Raw genomic sequence first — 18814 nt, forward strand, 5'->3', positions numbered from 1 at the left:
CTACCAATGGTGAAGGAAAAATGAATGAAAAGAACACAGAGCAAGAAAGAAGAAATTACTTCATACTACAGATTTATGAGCTCACAACAACATGCATTTTAGCAAGTTACGCGGTGAAGACGCAGCAAACTGTGTTTCAATATTACAACTTAAGGTATTCAGGAGAGTAAGAAGGTGCTTTCTAGCAGCTAATTACCCGAGAATGTAAACTAGAATTCTGCCAAAAATGTGAAAATTTCACAAGGCCATAAAGCTATATAATTCAACTTGACAAAGAAAGAACAAAGATATAATAAAACAAATTTATTCAATAAACTAGTACCATTACAAATCAAAACAAATTCCATTTCTCAAACTTCACAAATATCTTTGAATCCTCATTTGAATCGGGCAATTAACCCTTCTTGTGCACAATTGTACATAGTATAAACAACTTGGAAACAACAAATATCCCCAATAAAGTTACATAAAATCTTTGAAGAAAAAGGAAAATAACATTTGATCAAATATACTAACCTCAAGAAAAATGTCTTTTCTATAGTGGATCCAAATTCCAGTTTTTATCACCAACTAATCAATCAGCAGCAGCTGCTAACAAATTTCACATCCATCATCTTTAGCATCACCATTGGCAGCCATCTTTGAGTGCTCATTGTCTCTGTGATTGCAGGTAAACCCGGAATTTGCTGAGATCATGTCAAATTCTGCCTCGACATACCAAAAAGAACAAAACAAAAATGAGACCCAGGACTCATTCTCATACAAACCCAAATAAATTTTCAAGCCACCATAACATTTCTGGCTCCCCATCCCAGGTCACTTGCCAAGAAAGCACCAACGGCCCCCTTTAAAGTCACTACATATTAAATCAAATTTTGAAGTCTTTAAAACCAAAACATATCCCAAAGAATTGCATTTTTCATGTTGAAAATCCTTGCTATAAAGGATTTTGGAGAACATTATTTATCACAAAAAACATAAAACAAAAAAAAGTAAATCGAGGCAGGACATCTAAAAAAACTTAGATAAATCATTGAGTATTCAAGATACACTAACCAACCTTAGTCAAAACCTCCACCAGTCCATGTTGAATCAGATTTCCCATTGTGACCAACACCTTTCGTAGGTGCACTCTGGTAGCCACTATCAAATCCATCATCCTTGCCATCATCCCAGCCAGCCCAACCATCACTGCTATTGGAACCCATTCCCTTCGTAGAGCTTTCCTTCCTATTGTCTTTGGTGTCCCAATCATCCCAAGAATTCGAGTTATAAGAGTTATTATGTCCACTTGATGAGGACTGCCCCCGTCCAGAAGAAGTATTCCATCCTGAATTCTCTTGTTTATTAAAGTCTTGATAATATCCATTTTGCTCGCTATCATTTCGTTGCCAGTTGTCAGTGTTCCAGTTTCCTTCTTTAGCATACTCTTCAACCTTCTGGGATGCCATTGCCATGACCCCTTTCATAATCCCCCAAGTTCTTTGTCCTATCTCTGACGTCTTTGCAGTAACAACATTAACGGTTTCATTCACCTTGTAGTCATAGCCACCCTCTTTCACCTGGTACAAAGGTTTATTCACACAAATTGTTTATCAAAGTTTAGAAATTGGCTAACCTTTTGGTCTATAATACAAATGATAAGAACTAAAAAGCAAATATAGAAAATCAGAAAATGACCATGATTTTGACCAAAGAATAAGAAAGAAAATGACCATGATACAATTGCTTTGGATTTGTGCCCAATTTATCTAAATCTTTGAGAGAGAAAAGAAGGAATTTACAAGTCGCCATTTTGTGTAAGAATGTAGCTTTTCCATTCCAGCACACCAATTATTTTCTGTTCCTTACCCTTTTCTAATTGTGATCTAAAAGGAATGGTGAATATGGCTTATTTACAACTTTTGTTGATTACGCTAAAGGAGATCTATCCATAATAATTTGTCATTCACTGTTTCATGAAATATGAGTTAAAGCTCCCTAGCTTCAGTTTATAAATATCATGTGCTTTGTGGAACGTCTCACCAAAATATTAACCTCTCATTTTCTAACCATCCAAACATAATAAGTTCACACCTCAGATTACTTCATGGTGTATCAAACTCCTCAACTAGTCCTACACTGCTGACTTCACTGCTATTTTACACTGCACCATTACACTGGTAACCATCATCCAATTGACACCAAAACAAGCCCAACCATAAAGTTGTATTTAATTGGAGTTCAAGATCAGACTGTTAGTCACTCGGTTACCATGTAAATAACCACCTATATTAGCTTTAACTGTTAACCATTTCTCACAGATTTCGCAGTCTAGTAAAAATTGAAAAAGAAATGAGAATAACAATGAAGAGGAAATGGACTGGGAATGAATGGATTACAGTGTTCATTGTTTTATTGGGATGTTCAAAATAAACAAAAGAAATGAAAGAGAGAATAAGTTTCAACAATACATTTTAATATCTTATGCTTTAACTTACATTATTATCCTTTTGTAGGTTGATGTGTAACGTTGGAGTTTCATAAAATTTACTAAAATGTCATAACAGAATGCCACATTCCGCCCGCATATGAGAGGAAGAAAACTACAGGCGCTGATGAATAAGATTAACCGACAATTTGCTTCCACATTCGTCTCATTCTTTGCATTAATCATCCATGAATTATCAGTGCATGGTGGTTGAATCATTTTGAATTAGACAAATAAAACCACTGGCAGAATGATCATCTAATATCGAGCACAATAAAGAGTTATAGCAAAGTACCTTAGAGGTGATCTCTTTTGTGCCTGCCTGTACTACAGTTGCAGCTGATTGAGCTGCAGATGCAGCAACCAAAGATAGCCTACCAAAACCCTACAGAAAACAGAAATGTATGCATGCATGTATCAATATCAGCCATTTCCATCGAAACTCACACATTAAAGTAAACACAGAAACAACAGATAAATACAAAAAATGCAACCTGAGAAACAACAGATAACACATCTGCTTGCGAATTGTTATTATAACTATTCTGAGAAGGTGCCGGGCTTGACCCGAACCCAACATACTTGCCGCCTTGCGACGGTGGGAGTCCGTCCGGCCTGGACTCATTCTCCGCCATCTTCCTGGCGAAGAAGCTCTCCTTGTTCGTCGCGGAAGCCTCGAATTGCGATCGCATGATGTCCTCTGTCGATCTCGACCTCGCCGGCATCCCTCCGCCGCCGCCCACGCCTCTAACATCGCCGGTGGACTGATTCCGCCTTATATCGTTCGATCTGAACCCGTCGTCGTCCCAATTATCCCAACCCCCATTGTTGCCTCCGCCACCGCCTGCCCTGCCACCTCCTCCGCCGTGAGCCAGAGGCGGCTTCGTCTTCCCAAACCCCCCGACGCTCTCCTTCACAACCGGCGGGTCCCGCCAAGGCCGACCCTCGGCCAGGGCTTGAATGCGATCCCGGTAGACGCTGGCAGCGTTGGTGTTGTACTTGGTGACGATATCGGTCTCCTTAGAGACGCCGTAGCTGGCGAGGAAGGCGTTGAGCCTCTCGTTGCCGCCGGCCTCCATCTTCTTGATCTGGATCTCGGACCAGGAGTCCATGGTCACGGATCTGACGAAGGAGATGTGGACGCCGAGGCCGCGGTGCTTGCCGGAGCACTCTAGGCACATGAAGACGCCGTAGGAGACCGAAGCCCATTGCGGATTCTTCTGCGAGCAATCCACGCAGATCTTGTTTCCCGGCTGCGATTGCAGGTCCCGGAGCCGCCTCGATGCCGCCATTTTTTAGCTCCGATCTGAATCGGATCACCGATCCACAACCAAAATTTCAACAAAAAAAAAATTGAAATTTCAATAATTCCAGGGATAATGAATCTTCTACTCTCTCTCTCTCTTTCTCTGTGATGTGGTTTGGGTTTTTGGGGAGAGAGAGAAATTGGGGGAGGAGATCACCGACACCGTCAATTCGGCCGAGGCATTTTTTTTTTGGTTTTTGGTTTTTTATATTGGATTGGATGGTGGGTTTGAAACAGAATGAGAACACATGGACTCCACTGATCCTTTGCCTCTTCTCCCTATTGCAAATCGCACGTGGGCGGCACGTGATGTTTCTTTCTCTTTCTTTTCCTGCTCGATCGATCGAGTTGTGGTCTGTGGTCCAATATATGTTTCATGTTTCTAGAGGCAATAACATTTTGATTTTAACGTATTTTTGGCGAAATTAATATTTCCTTCTAAGGTTTTTTGTGTTTTTTTTTTTAGGGGAAGGACGTCAATAGTAACTACACACACTCATACAGTGTATCTCAGATTTGTCAAACTAATCACTGCACCGCAGACGTACGTACTCTCGTGTTAACGAACAAATATCCCTCAAATCTGTTGGGCACGGGATGGAGCTGGAAATCAAACGCTAGACCCGGAGGTTTCAAATTAGACCGCTCGACCAGCACACCACACCATGTGGTTAGGTAATGTTAAGGTTTAATGAATGGATCCATAAAAAATGTGTGTGTTTTCGACGAAATAAAATAAAGAATTAAGTTATCGTTTTTAATTTAAAACGGATTTTAGAATTAAACTTGAACTTAAAGTTGTGTCATCAAACGCTAATTAAGTGGAGTGGGTAGCGTTATTTGATATGAAGGTGACACTTTTGAATGGAATGTAGGAAGGGGATCTTCATACTCGAGAGGAGGTGAGGATTTGAATGGCAAACATGAGTTACAAATCTTAAGAACTTAATGTTGTATGTAAGCATGAGTTACAAGTTATGACTTACAAATGTGTTGGGTACGAAGGAAGGAAAATATTCTTAAAATTGGTAGGGCAAGTTTTTTAAGAAATTCAATGAAGATAAAATTATAAATGTGAATAAGGAGCATGATGAGGACAATTTGGGCCTCGAAAAGAAATTGGGTTATGAATGAGGTGATGAGTCTAAAGCAACCATTGCTCCATAAGGTACATTAGAAAATTTTTGAGTTCAGCCCAAAAAACTAAGAAAAAGAATTCTTGAGTGCAATTTCATTGTCATATCTCAATGGGGCTCTAATAAGGACCAGTAAAATTAGGATTTTATAATCAACGATTGTGAGACTTATTTTTCTATCATATTTCAACAAATCAACCGTTAGATGTTTAAATATTCATGAGTAAATTATTTATGCAAATTTTTAATCAAATAAAAAATTGTAAAGTCATGCATAATCGTGATTTGTCATTTATGCATATAAAATGTTCAAGTTTGACAAATTTGGTTATTTGATTGATTCAATCTAATTCAGTATCTTAACAATTAGCAACTTTGAAGAAAATTTTCAGAAGTGATATATTCATGCTTAAGTAAACAGCTAACAGTTGATTGGTCAAAATATAATCGAAAAATTAGTCTCACAACCGTTGATGAAAAATTAACCTCTCCCTACGTTTCAATAGTATCCAATACAAGCAATCCACAATTGGCCTTGGAAATTATATAAGGCCCATTATCCTATCTTAAATTCATGACTAAAATGAAGGCCGCTAAAGTCCAATAAAACCCACACCAAAAGAGCCCAAGCCCAAGAAAATTTGAAAGCCCATCCACACCATTTCCCCATTTAGCCTGTTTGCAAAGATCATTAAATCCCCGACCTAACTAGAAGCAGCCCAAAGAGACTCACCCCAAGCCACAGATGTACACTTCCAGTGTTGGACAAACTTTTGTTTTTGGCACTTTGTTGTAGAAACTATTTTAAGAACTAATATCAATTTCTCCAAATTTATGTTATTGGGCTTATTGCCACGCTTTGAACTAAATTCAAGTTCCACAATTTTAGAAATTTTTTGGAGGTGTTAGGGGCTCGTGGCTCGTGGTTTGGATCTCGACCAGGTGAGATGAGAATAAGAGTGACGAATTTCAAACTTTGTTTTTACTTTGTACGTCGGTGCTACTCTTATTCAGGTGTGCGTCTTGTCTCTCTAAATTTTATCCGAATAAAGTCATATTAGTATAGTTTTAAGAAGTGAAATAATTTTATTTTTTCACTTCTTCTTATTGATTTATAAATTTATTTGTTGCGTATGTTGAAATGGGCCTAACCATTTATATCATAGTTTTTGCTTTGGCATGTATTTATATTTCTCTATACTCAATCTTGAACTTAATGTTAGTTACTAGTTAGTTTACATTCTACAAAAAAAAAAGAGTATTTTCTCTCTAGCCGCCTATCTCTCCCCTATGAACCCTAGCCAGCTTCCACCATTTTCAAAGGTTGCTCGTCTAACGGTGGCCTGTAGCAATGCTGACCTTGGTTGCACTACTGTCGTGGTGCTTTTGTCGGACGGGTAGTTTCTATAGCCTGGTTTATAGGGTAGCTTGGTTTGATGACTTCGATGATGGGCAAGTTGATAAATCTCGATGGCTGGGTCACTCGCGTGCATAATTTTTCAAGGACGGCCGCTCGAACTGATTTTGATCCAAGCGGCAGCGACGACGAGGAATCATCAATAGGTCAGGGCGGCTTGGTTGTGGTTATCTTACCTGGTTTGGTTTGGGTATGTCTGTTTTTTTGTCAGCGTTTGTCCTCTTGGTGGTGGCGCACAATGGTGGTGGTTTATCTTGAACACGAGGCAGCGATTGGTGCCATAGTGGCCAACGGAGGTGGCTTTGTCGTGAGGCTGGTAGTGTGTGTGCATGTCTTTTCATTGGGCTATTGAGATTGGCTTTGGGCCAAGGGCTGGCTTTCCCTTGGCCATTTGGGCTACTATGTAGATAGGTAATTTCTTTCTAATAATTCCCTAGATTTTTAGGGAGTTATGAAGTGTTGTGTTTTTTTATTTTTGTGTGTGCTTATTTTGCTACTCTTGTGTCATGACTTATAGACCAGGGGCGGAGCCACATAGGGGCATGGTGGATCCAGTGTCCCAATGAGATTTTAAAAGATATATATATTATCTGGTTTCATAATGACATAAAGTGTTGTTCTGTTATAGTGGTAGGAGACATATAAGTTTGTTAGGTTAGTCCCTAGTTTGAATGTTAGTAACAGCAATATGCTAATTTTTTATTTCTTTTTTTTTCCTTTTAATTTTAATACTTATTATTTCTTTTCAGCAATGTGCTAATATTTTTTTTTTCTTTCTTTTTCTAACATATTATTTCTTCTATAAACCTAATTAAGAGATAGGATCTGGTCGGAAAATAACTCTCTCTTAGCCCTAGCGCCGCAAGAGATACCCAACACCTCCAAACGTTTACTGTCCGGCGGCGGCCATGGGTAGCGCCGGCATTGCCGCGTTGTCCCTGTTGCTGGCTGCCGGACAGGTACTTCATTGCCCGGGGGTTTTTAGTCTGAAGAGAAGGGGGTTGTCTTGAGGTTTTTTGGCAGGATGGTTGGTGGCAAGTTTTGGCCAACGTCTCTGGGCGTTTTGACGTCCTTTCTGTGCAGATCAGGCATGGGGATTGAGTGTCTGGGCGCGCTTATAGTGGATTTCCAGATCCAGCAGTGCGGGCTTCATGGGGCTCGGGGTTTGAACTAGACAGAAGTGTGGGCTGCGTGGGGCTAGAGGCAGAGCTCGACGTCGATACAGGCTGCGTGGAGCTCCGCGTTTCTTGTTTTTCTCGTGGACGGCGAGGCTCGTGGCGAAACGGGTGGTACTGGTTCGTGGCGGGGCTCGTCGGCGGCGGAAAAGTACCGACGTTGTATAGGCGGCTACAGGTGTGGTGGAGACATGGTCTGGGCTTGGGTCTATTTATCTTGTTGGGCCTTGAGATTAGTCCTCTTGCTCCTAGGGCTGCTCGGCTTTCTAATTTAGGCTGGAGTTTTTAGCCCTAAGCCCATTTATATGTTTTTTAGTTTGTCTAAATTACAATAATTCCTTGTATTAGGAAACTAAGCACCGATGTGCACTATATGTCTCTTTAGCGTTTCTGGAGTAGTACCGAAAGAGCAGCGGCGGATTTAGGATCTGAAAATGGGGTGGGCTACATATTCATGCGTCTCTTTGGGCGAATCTCAAAAAAAAAAAAAATTAGTACAATTATGCACAAGTGTGTGAATGCAAGAGTGGAGAGATAAGAACCAGAAAGTTCCAAGTGTTCAACAATTGAATTTAGTTTGGAAATTAGGCTTTTTTAGGAAGACGAAGAATGAGAGTTTCTGATGGATGGAGAGAATGGAAGAGCTAGAGAGGAGTTTGACTTTGATAATTCAGGAGTTTGGGTGAGCTTCGTCAAACAAACATATATACAAACAAAAAGTATATATCATAAATTTTTTAACCCAAAAGTCTGCGGTCCTGCAGAGGGCTTGAGTCCTCCCACCCCTATACCTAGATCCGCCCCTGCGAAAGAGGATATCCGCTATTTCTATGTATTTGAATGTACAATGAGTAGGACTATATGTACGTACCATTTGTGGATACTACCACTAGCTTCTTATCTGTCTATAAATGACAGTGGAATGGTATGTATCCGCTTATTCTGGTTTGTGATGAATATATTGGCACCCGATTTGGGTTTGATTAAAAAAAAATATATATATATTATTTCTTCTCAGTACAAAAAAAAACATTAATAGTATTCTTTCATAAGTAGCAGCAATACGCTAATTTTTTTATTTCTTTTTAACGTTAATACTTATTATTTCTTTTCAGCAATGTTCTAATATTTTTTTTTTCTTTCTTTTTCTAACATATTATTTCTTCTCAGCAAAAAAAAACATTAATATTATTCTTTCATAAAGTTCAAAGATAAATTACATTTCTATGAAATGTTGTCTAAAATCTAAAAACTATAAATTTGATTAATAAAATATGTAATTTAAAAAAAAATATTGACCTTTTTAGAAAAAATAATAATAATAATCTTTCGATAACCTTATTTTAATTTTATTTTTATTTCAATTTTGATATATTTTAAGTCTAAGTTTCAATTTTTTATTTATTTATTTTTTAAAAAACTTTTGAGTGCCCCAGTTGCGATCTATTTCTAGCTCCGCCACTGTTATAGACTCGCATTTTTTTTTTAATTGACCACTGGTTGTATAATGAATAGTCTAACCATGTGTACCACCGTGGTATCCCACAACCTCTTATCTAGCTAGTTAATAGCGGCGGAGAGGCATATAGTGGTCATTGTAGCTTGAGTATCAATTACAAATCATTTTAGATTTAATTCAAAAAATAAACAATAAAAAGCAATTTATTTTGGGAGTACGTAAGAAAGCCTGCAATGGCATAACAAAGGCAATAAAGACACACTAGGCAATAACAAACCCTAGGACTAACTAACTAGAGTATCGTACCATGTGAGATCTCAAGGTTTTAAAAGTAGTTGAGATCTCAGGGATTTTTCTTTGTGCATGCTGAATAATATCAAAAAACTTAAACTTATACCCTTAAAGTAGGAGAATAACTAACAGAGATTTGTTGTGCTTAACGAACGACACATCTAAATGGACGGAGTACATGCGATAACAGGACAATTCGAACTTACATAACCAAAACCAAACACTCTTACTCTATTAATTGGAGTTTAGGGATCATTTGCACCGTTTTAGGTTAAATAGGTGGCCAAGCACAAAGTGAAACATTAAATTTTGGCTTGAAGCACTGATTTTCGTTTGGTCTAACCACTTGACCGGCGTCAAATTCAAGCCAACTTAATAGATACAATCGTCATATCACTACTAGAATAATGCTAATAGACATCATGTCATAGACATCGGTTAGGATTTGAGGCGATGTAAAAAAAATTTCTAACATCGGTTCTTAAAAATCCGATTTCTATCTGTACACTAACATCGTTTCTAATAGTTAACCGATGTCTACATTTTTTTTTCAAAATTTTGAAAAACGCGGAAAATTACTAAGTTACAAAATTTTCAAGGCGGGGGAACAAAATTTCAAAACACTTAGGGCGAGTTTGGCCCCGAGGTGATTAATTTAAAATCTGCTTTAGCTGTGCTGTGAGAATAATCAGCTGTGAAATTAAGTAGCTGGGTGTTTGGTAAACTGTGCTTTTAAAAGTGCTGTGAGTACAAAAACAGTGTTTAAGTGTTTGGTAAACTTTAGTATAAAAGTGCTGTGAGTTTAGAAAATGACCAAAAAGGACATGATGTTAAAATGATGTTACTTATATATCGTGACTTTCCGAAGTTCTGGGGTTTTGAAAATTTATTCAAGGAAATAGAAAGCAAGCGGCGCGATCTGAGCCGTCAATTTCCTCCACCATCCAATCTGGTCCGTTGATTTGGCTTTAAAAAGGAAACGAATTGGCCTAGAAAGCTCGAGAGAGAGAAAGGGAGCCTGGAGTCAGAAGGCCACCGACCCGGAAGAGAAGCCTGACCGGAACTTTCATCTCCGGCCGCCCCACGACGGTGCACGGGGACCATCCTCTTCGTCTCATCGTATCCGTCACGTATGTGGCCGTTGATCGTCCATGCACCGGACGACGAAGAAGAATCGAAACGGTGAGAAGGTCCGACTACTCCGGCCAGTTTCAGCGAATTCCGGTGACTCCGGCCACCGATTAGCTTGCATGTGGTATGAAACCTGATCTTCTCGTCATGGTCTACATGCCTGTGTGATTATTTTCTGAATTCGATTATGTTCTGATGATTTTCGTTTTTGGGAATTCTCAGCTTCGTCGCGGTTCCTCGTCGCCGGCGACTTTTCCAGCTCTTCTTGGCTTACTCCTAGCTTCGTTGCATCTGTAGAAGAAAGCTGACAACGATTGGAGTTGGAAGTCATGAACTTGCTAGGTTGTAGGCATCAAATCCTCAGTCCATCTTCAAACCAGTTTTGGCAGTGTTGGGATATAGATGAGGGCAATATAGGTACACATCTCAACTTCTGAAATCTCTTAATCTAGAAGCATCACTTTTGCAACTTGTGGATTATAGCATTGGGAAGTGGGAGATTGGATTATAATCACCAAACTCTTGTTTTACCAAACACCCATCCAACTTAAATTATGGAATAAGCAGCTTAAGCTGCTATAACCTCGGGGCCAAACTGGGCCTTAGTCATATTGACTGCCTCGACATTTTTTCATTCTCAAACCCTACTCACAACGACACAGCACCCGACCTCCTCTTCCTCATCCTCCTGCCTCCAACCAGCACCCGACCTCCTCTTCCTCATCCTCCGCCTCCAACCAGCACCCAACTACTCTCCGCCTCGGCCTCCGTCTCCACTCTCCTCCTTCTTTGCCTCCGTCTCCGTTCTCCTCCTTCTCCTCCTCCGACACACCTCTTCTCTCATCTCTTTTCTCAAATCCACCAATGATGCAGTCCATGCCGGAGCTCCGCCTTGTTCCCTCGTCGAGCCCACCATGGAAGATAAGACCTAACATTCAAGATAAGGCTCGCCGTCGATTCAGGTATTGGATTATTGGGTCTCACTCGATTTTGCGTTAAATTGTTTTCAATTGCTTCTGGGTATCTTTTGGTTAATTTCTCGGTTAAGTTTTGTCTAATCCTATGTATCAATCTATATCTATGTGTGTACCTATTTTGGGGGTTACTTCAGGTTGGGACCAGGGTTTTGATGCCAATACCTGAGGATTTAAGAGAAGGTCAGAGACGGATGATGATATAGTGGATGATATAGTTTGCAAAAAGCTTCATTTTGCTTCAGTTTGCAAAACTTGGTTTCAACTTTTTTCTCTTGAAAACAAATTCGGAAAGAGAGCGATAGTTCTCTTTCTTCTTAATTATATGTCTACTGAAGTTTAATTTTTGGTTTCTTTTCCAATTCTTCGGTTATCAAATTTGGATTGTATGATTTGTTCTCCAATTTCTGTTTCTTTATTGTGATTTTGCTATATAGGTCAGTTTTAGTGTTTAATGGGTTAAAAGCAGGAAGCTTTTCTAATCATGATTTAAATGGTGTGCATTTAGAGAGAACGAGAAGGCTTTTAGGCTATGGTTTCAGCTTGTGGGTAAACTAGAGTATTTGGTAAAATAGATATCTGGGGTTCTTCAACCAGAAAATTAAATTGAGGGGTGCTAAATCTTAGGTTGCCAAATTCGATCTTGCTCAAAGTTTTTTGATTTTAGGCTCTGCCAGAAATATCAGTCGACTTTGGAGTCCTAGAGTTCTCACCTCGTGAGAGCATAAGTTCTGATACTTTGTGGGATTGTAGGTCTGTATGTCTAGTGTTTCCCTGTAAAAGGGTTTTGCATTTGGAGTTCTAAATCTTCTGCAATATTGGTTGGAATGCTGGAGGGTCAGAACCGAAATTATTACTGTAGATTGACTTTGGAAGACCATAGTTCTTAAACCAATGGGAATATGGAGCTTACAATTTGCAGAGTCTTAGACATACATGTCTCACATATGCCTGAAAAACAGTTTTTAATTTCGTGCAGTGTAGCTTCCACAATGGCAAACCAAGTACACCAATATCAGAATCAGCTTTCTGCAGAATCTGCATAATAGAACACTGAATTTGCAGGTCTATATATAGTTTTCTACTCTGGAGAAGGATGAAGGTATGGAGTTCAGAATGTTCGCTCGACTGAATTATTATATATTTGGCATTGTTGTGGTTTCTCAAGTCCGTTTGGTGATATTTATGCTATAGGAGTTGGGGTTGAGAGGAATTACACCGAGGCTCTGGAGTGGCTTACATTAGCAAATTTGTGGCCCCATTGAGAGCCTTAACTATGAGTAAGCACTATACCTTTCAAGTTTTGTTTCGATAACAACCCTTTGTTGTTTGGAACAATTTCATTGATTTGTTACCATATACCATTAATTTCATCAGCTGTTTCATATATAGTTGGCAGGTTTGTGTAAATGTCCATTTCACCATTAATTTCACTGCTATCTGTACTTATTTGATATTGAGGTAAATGGGAGTTACTGGGTTAGCTGATTGTGGTTAAATTTTCGGAGTTTTGAGTGTTCCTGTTGGATTGATTTTGGGGTGAAATGTGTTAAAATGTAGGCAGAAGCAATCGATTCAACAAGTCGGGGCGCTTTTCTTGTTGATTATTGCAGCTGTTCTTTTAAGTTTCGGCGAAGGGTCGAGCAAAAGGTCCAGTGGTGGCAATCCTGACCAGATATTGTTTCATGGGATTATTCCTGTGTTGGTTGCTTCTGTGCTTTCGGGTTTGGCATCCTCTCTGTGTCAATGGGCCTCCCAGGTTAGCGAAACAGTTCTGTTTCCGTGCTTTGAAGGAACTATTTCATGGTGTTGTTGAAGTTCTTACTCTTGTGTTGATCATAGTTGTCTCCGTTTGTGTTATAGGTTAAGAAGCACTCGTCGTACTTGATGACTGTAGAGATGTCTATTGTTGGAAGTTTGTGCGTGTTGGTGAGTACTGCTAAGTCTCCCGATGGAGAAGCTATCAGAAAACATGGACTTTTCTATGGATGGACTCTACTGACTTGGGTAATGATCATATTGAAATTTCATGCTTCCCTCTATTTTTTGTATATTAGCTTGATTCCTGTGGAGTTTAATTTGTTGGCATACTCAGAACCACCACAATCATTGGTTTAGTTTGGAAGACAGTTAGTTAATATGGAAGATATTAGTGTTTATGCTCAGCTAATCGGTTCCTTTTGAAGGAAAATGTTTTGGACAACCCTTTCTGGTCTGTCTTACCATATATATATGTCCATTAGGACAGCATACGTTGGTTCCAGAATTCTAGGATTTTCTTTCTTTATATTCTATATCACATGAGCATGCTAAATACAGTCCCATTGGTTTGCTCTTGTTTTGAAGGCCCTACTTTTTCTTCTTGTTATATGATTATATCTGTGGGTGACAATTTTTACACATTAACAAAATATTGGCATATATCTGATGTAATCTCAGGTTGCACTAGGACTGGGGTTTACTTTTCTATTGTCTTTGAAACACCCCAGTTTACCAAGATAACAAGAAAAGGCAAGTTTTTCTTTTTGTTTTTAGCATGAAATACTTGTTAGAAACCCCGAAATACTTTATTACTTTACTATTTGCTACCCTTGGCCACTTGAATCAACAGAACAACTTCAGATATAATGGCTAGGTTACATAAATGTGGAACATGTAAAGGAAGCAGAATATGATCTCTTCGGTTTAAGATTCATGCTAAAATCTTCATTTATTGTACCTTAAAAATTTGAAAAGAATGCCAAATGGTTGGTAAACTGTTCTATGCATACACCTGCTATTTGGGATCAGTCATTTTGGTTGGAATGGCTGAAAATATGACTCCTTTCTATCTTTTCATAAGTTCTGTATGCATTTTCATTATTGAAAGGCCAATTTAGTTTTTAAGGTACTTACTGCAGAAGTTTTATCTAACATGGTTGCATGGGTTTGTTATTGTTTCTGCGCTTCTTGTTACGGCTTTGCTGCAGTTCATTTTTTAAGGGAAACCACCTTCATTGTATTGTCTGGCATCTCTTCCCCTCATGGTTAGCAGCATTTCGATATACCAGAAATATCCTTACCAAGTTAAAAAGAAAGAATCTTAAAATCCTAACCATTGTGACATCAGGGACTTCTTATTTTGGCCCTGATCACAAAGAATTTTCATTAGTTCAACTGAAACAATTTCATATACCATTAATTTCATCAGCTGCTTCATATATAGTTGGCAGGTTTGTGTAAATGTCCATTTCATGTTTCTTTCAATTTGTAATTTACAGATGAATAACTGCTTTATATCTCAGTCAATAAAATCTTTACTTTGATTGCTTCAGTTGTAATCACGAACGTGATTGGCCTAATTTGGGGTTCTATTACGACGGAATGGATTCAAGTGGAGAATATGGTGTGCTTGCTGAGTGTTTCCAGCTAAAAACTGAGCTAACGATTGGTAATTTTCATAAGTGCATTTTAGTTAGTGAATGTAGTTTTGTGATTTGGGTTTCATTATTTTGGTTAGATATAGGATAATAACCTGATACAACAAATGATTTGGATCTCTGTTTCCTCTGCTGTTTTCTGTAGATTATTGTCTTTTGTTGTAAAGATTGTGTTCCTCGGGATTTTTTATACTTTTTTGGTACATGTACAGGTATTCTACAGATTAAGGATTAAGGAATTTTTCAGTTCTGTATAGCTGACACAGAACATGACTCTAGGGAGTGAACAGAGCAGTACAAGTTCTTTGAGAATTGCCTTGCATTCGTGGATAGACAAAAGGTGCAAATTTTACATTGAAGGAGTGGTCTATATAAGAAAATTTACTTCCCCTACTTCCAATTAAGAAGGTATGAGTTTTAATGGAAATATAATTATAGTGTATAAATACTAGATTTAGATTAGGATGAAGATTATAACTTGTTGTATATGTTTGTTATATTGCAGATTGGTCTAAGCTTCAAAAAACTACATCTTGCAAACTATCATTGAAGGCCTTTTTAAACTTCTAGATAGACTTGTATGTATTTCAGTTTGTTTTGAAATTGCTACTAATGATGAATATTGGCATCTGTATATATGGATTTGCAAATTAGTATTTCAGGATGGATGTCTTATGTTGTATTAATTGGAATAGTTTAATATTGATAACCGGTTTTAGAGTTCATTTCATTTTGTGTAGTTGGAGTACTGGAGGCTACTTTGAGCAGTTTATTGCATAAAAAATTGGACATTGCCTATATATTGAAAATATTTTTGATTTGTATTGACACACTTAATGATCAGGTTTGTTTTAACAATTGGGAATAACTGCCAATTTAGTTAGCAAATAATGTACCAATGATCTAGCAATATGGTCACTAAAAACATACTAGTGAATAATTTTAATGACCAACTTTTGCAATTTAGTGACCATCGGTAACACCTTTAGTGATGAACATGTAGGTAAAATATATGGTAACTGTTTCCTTCTAACAAATTTTTGGATTTAATACAGGTTTGAAGAGGAAAGGGGATCATTTCAGGATTCAAAGGGCAATGTGCTTTTCTTTGTCTCAGATCTTTTCAATCCTGTACTCTTATTCCATCTATTTCTTGTAGAGGTAAAAATGCTGCCAGTTTTGTACATCTAATTACCCCCATTTCCACCTTGTAATGATCTTTTTGTTGAATTGTTGGTATTTACTTTTCATTTGGGGAGGGAAGATAAATGGAATTATTTTTTCTTCTTCTATTCTGTAGTTAAGCTATGACCATCAGGTGCTTCTTGATTACCTTATTTCAAAAGATACTGGAACCAGTTGTGCAGAATATCTTTTAAGGTACAATATGAAGTTACAAAAACTCTTCTTGCACTCCACTACTATTTGTTTGTTTCAATTCTGCAGTTCGCTGGTATTAGAACAATAATTTAGTTAACTCTAGAGAATTGCAATTGATTGCCAGTCATTGTATCTCTGACTTTGTGTTGAATGCATTCTTTTATAGGTGCTTGCGTAAAGTGTGTGATTCATGGAGCTTATTTGTGGAATTTCCACCGAGATGCTCAATTGTGTAGAAGATGCTTAGATTTGTTAATATTGCTTACATGAGATGCTCAATTGTATTTCCCTAAGCTCGGATTGATAGGGTTGCCAGGTTCATATATATCCTTGTTGTGTTATGGGGGGTCAACCTGCCGAGCCATTTGCTACCTGGAGAAGAAGTTTATTTATGTGTTTTTGAAATTCATAGTGAAAGCAATATTAAATTTTATTGTGCAAAACTTTTGAATCTACCTCAAGCTCTAATTTTGTATAGAAATTAATACAATTCCCTAATATTTAAAATACATTTGAATTTCATGTTATTTGTGGATTAGCTTTCTAGTACCAAATACAACAGCAAAAGGGATATATATATAACAGCAGTCAAGAAATGAAAAAAACATCAGTTACTGATGAAGAACTGATGTCAGAAACAGAAAATACATCAGTTTGGAAACAAAAATCGATGTCTAGCATTATTATGAGCATCGATGTATAAACAAAAATGATGTCTAATATAAACATGGACATTGAGATATAAACAAAAACCGATGTCTAGCATTACTATGCACATCGATATATAAACAAAACCGATGTGTAGTATATATATGGACATCGAGATATAAACAAAAACCGATGTCTAGGATTACTAAAAACATCGATATATAAACAAAACCGATGTCTAGATTACTATAGACATCGATATATAAACAAAAATCGATGTCTAGCATTGCTATGGACATTGATATATAAACAAAACCGATGTCTAGAATTACTATAAACATCGATATATAAACAAAAACCGATGTCTAGCATTACTATGGACATCGATATATAAACAAAACCGATGTCTAGAATTACTATAAACATCGATATATAAACAAAAACCGATGTCTAGGATTACTATGGACATCGATATATATACAAAACCGATGTCTAGCATAAATATGGACATCAGTTAAAACTATACTACAGAATGTAGATTGAATATCTAGTGAAATATTATGTACCAAACACACGAAAAGCTTATGAACCACAAGCAAAAAATAATGGGAACCGATGTGTAAAATATTATCAGACATCGTTTCTAAATCAGAAACGATGTTAAAATGGATAATTGTATTGTTAGAGCTATATTTCATTAAGCATCTAATGCCAAAATATGAAGGTTTGACAATAGCTAAACACACCAAAATGGTGATCACATTAACGTTTTTACATCGGTTCTGAACCTGAAACCGATGTCTGGTCGCATACTAGACATCGGTTCACAACCGATGTCTTAGTTTTGGCGATCTTTAACATCACCCACTAAGACATCGGATTTTTTTTTTTTTAACATCAGTTGTGAACTGATGTCTATGAACTTTATCCTAGTAGTGTATACAATAAGATAAACATCTTCTCATTGTCATCTTATTGTATTTTTTTCAATAAAATATCACAATACGATTTTTTTTTAATTTTTAAATTTATGAATATCACAATAAGATGTTGCATATTATTAATTGTAACAACTTAAGGTTATCATGGTGGGTAAGGCACAAAGTGACTTGGAGTTAGGGGTGTGCAAAGCAAGGTACAAACCAGTCAAAACCGACAGGTAAATATGGTTTGGTTAAGGTTTTTTAACTTTAAAAATTGAAAGTCGGTTCAATACCAAACCAAACCATTTATGAATTAGGTTGGTTTGGTTTCTCTTTTGCTTAAACCGCGGAACCTGAACCGACCAGTATGTTTGAAATGTAATAAGAAAAAGTTTTAAATTTGTGTGTGTGTGTGTATATATATATATTCATTTGTCCAGTTATTCTAAATAAGTTCTAAATATCCAATTATAACTTTATTCTCAAATAATATACTACTATATCGAATCCAATGCCCAAAGGCCTAGAAGTCTAATATATAATCGCTAACGATTAATTTGATCCTCTCATATCACATATCTCAATCTCTCATTCTCTAACCTTTAATACTACCGTATTAAGCTAATATTTTTAGCTAAGCCATCAAATAAGCCAATCACTTTGAATCTATTCTAGATTTTGATTTTTGAATATTGGTTTTGGATTATGCTTATTTAATATAATTTTTATTATTTAGATTGAATTTTACTACAATTTTTTTTTTCATTAATAGTATGTTAATATAATAAAGGTTAAAACCGCCTAACCGACGAAACCAAACCATCTTTAATTGGATTGGATTGGATCGGGTTAAGTTTTTTTTTTTTTTAATGACCGGTTGTCTAAAATGCTTGAACCACTCACTTTAGTATAGAGACGATTTAGAGTCAAAACCGATCCAACCCAATATGTGTGCAGCCCTACTCGGAGTCTCTAATATATTCAAACTGACAATTGTATTTATTTGTCAAAAAAAAAAAAAGTAAAAAAGAGCGTCCTTTGTCGATGTTTTCATTAATAAATCGTTTTTCTGCTCTGTAAATACT

General features: G+C 37.2%; 2 protein-coding genes and 1 long non-coding RNA gene across 4 annotated transcripts; 2 read left to right on the plus strand and 1 right to left on the minus strand.

The window, feature by feature from the left end:
- Positions 1–324: 324 nt before the first annotated feature.
- LOC112192089 (ADP-ribosylation factor GTPase-activating protein AGD7) lies at positions 325–4018 on the minus strand. Of its 2 annotated transcripts, none has more exons than XM_024331622.2 (4): positions 2965–4018; positions 2766–2855; positions 1061–1562; positions 325–658 (listed from the first exon to the last, which is right to left on the minus strand). In XM_024331622.2, exons 1-3 carry the CDS (start codon positions 3760–3762, stop codon positions 1062–1064), a joined length of 1389 nt encoding a protein of 462 aa, XP_024187390.1. In that variant the 5' UTR covers positions 3763–4018; the 3' UTR covers positions 325–658; position 1061. The 2 variants fall into 2 exon arrangements, with proteins under 2 accessions (XP_024187390.1, XP_024187389.1); XM_024331621.2 differs by having other exon boundaries at positions 325–704; positions 2965–4016.
- Positions 4019–12455: 8437 nt separating this feature from the next.
- LOC112194153 (UDP-N-acetylglucosamine transporter ROCK1) lies at positions 12456–14550 on the plus strand. Its single transcript, XM_024334404.2, is given in 5 exon segments — positions 12456–12461; positions 12759–12820; positions 12920–13118; positions 13223–13426; positions 14260–14550. Coding segments are annotated over 5 exon segments (657 nt in total). The 3' UTR covers positions 14446–14550.
- A 1281-nt stretch (positions 14551–15831) lies between these two features.
- LOC121052377 lies at positions 15832–16680 on the plus strand. Its single transcript, XR_005808875.1, has 3 exons — positions 15832–15939; positions 16079–16158; positions 16325–16680. It is a non-coding gene; the product is annotated as an uncharacterized LOC121052377 (long non-coding RNA).
- Positions 16681–18814: the final 2134 nt, after the last annotated feature.

The sequence above is a fragment of the Rosa chinensis genome, chromosome 3 (genome assembly GCF_002994745.2).
Source record: "Rosa chinensis cultivar Old Blush chromosome 3, RchiOBHm-V2, whole genome shotgun sequence".
Classification (NCBI taxonomy): Eukaryota; Viridiplantae; Streptophyta; class Magnoliopsida; order Rosales; family Rosaceae; genus Rosa; species Rosa chinensis.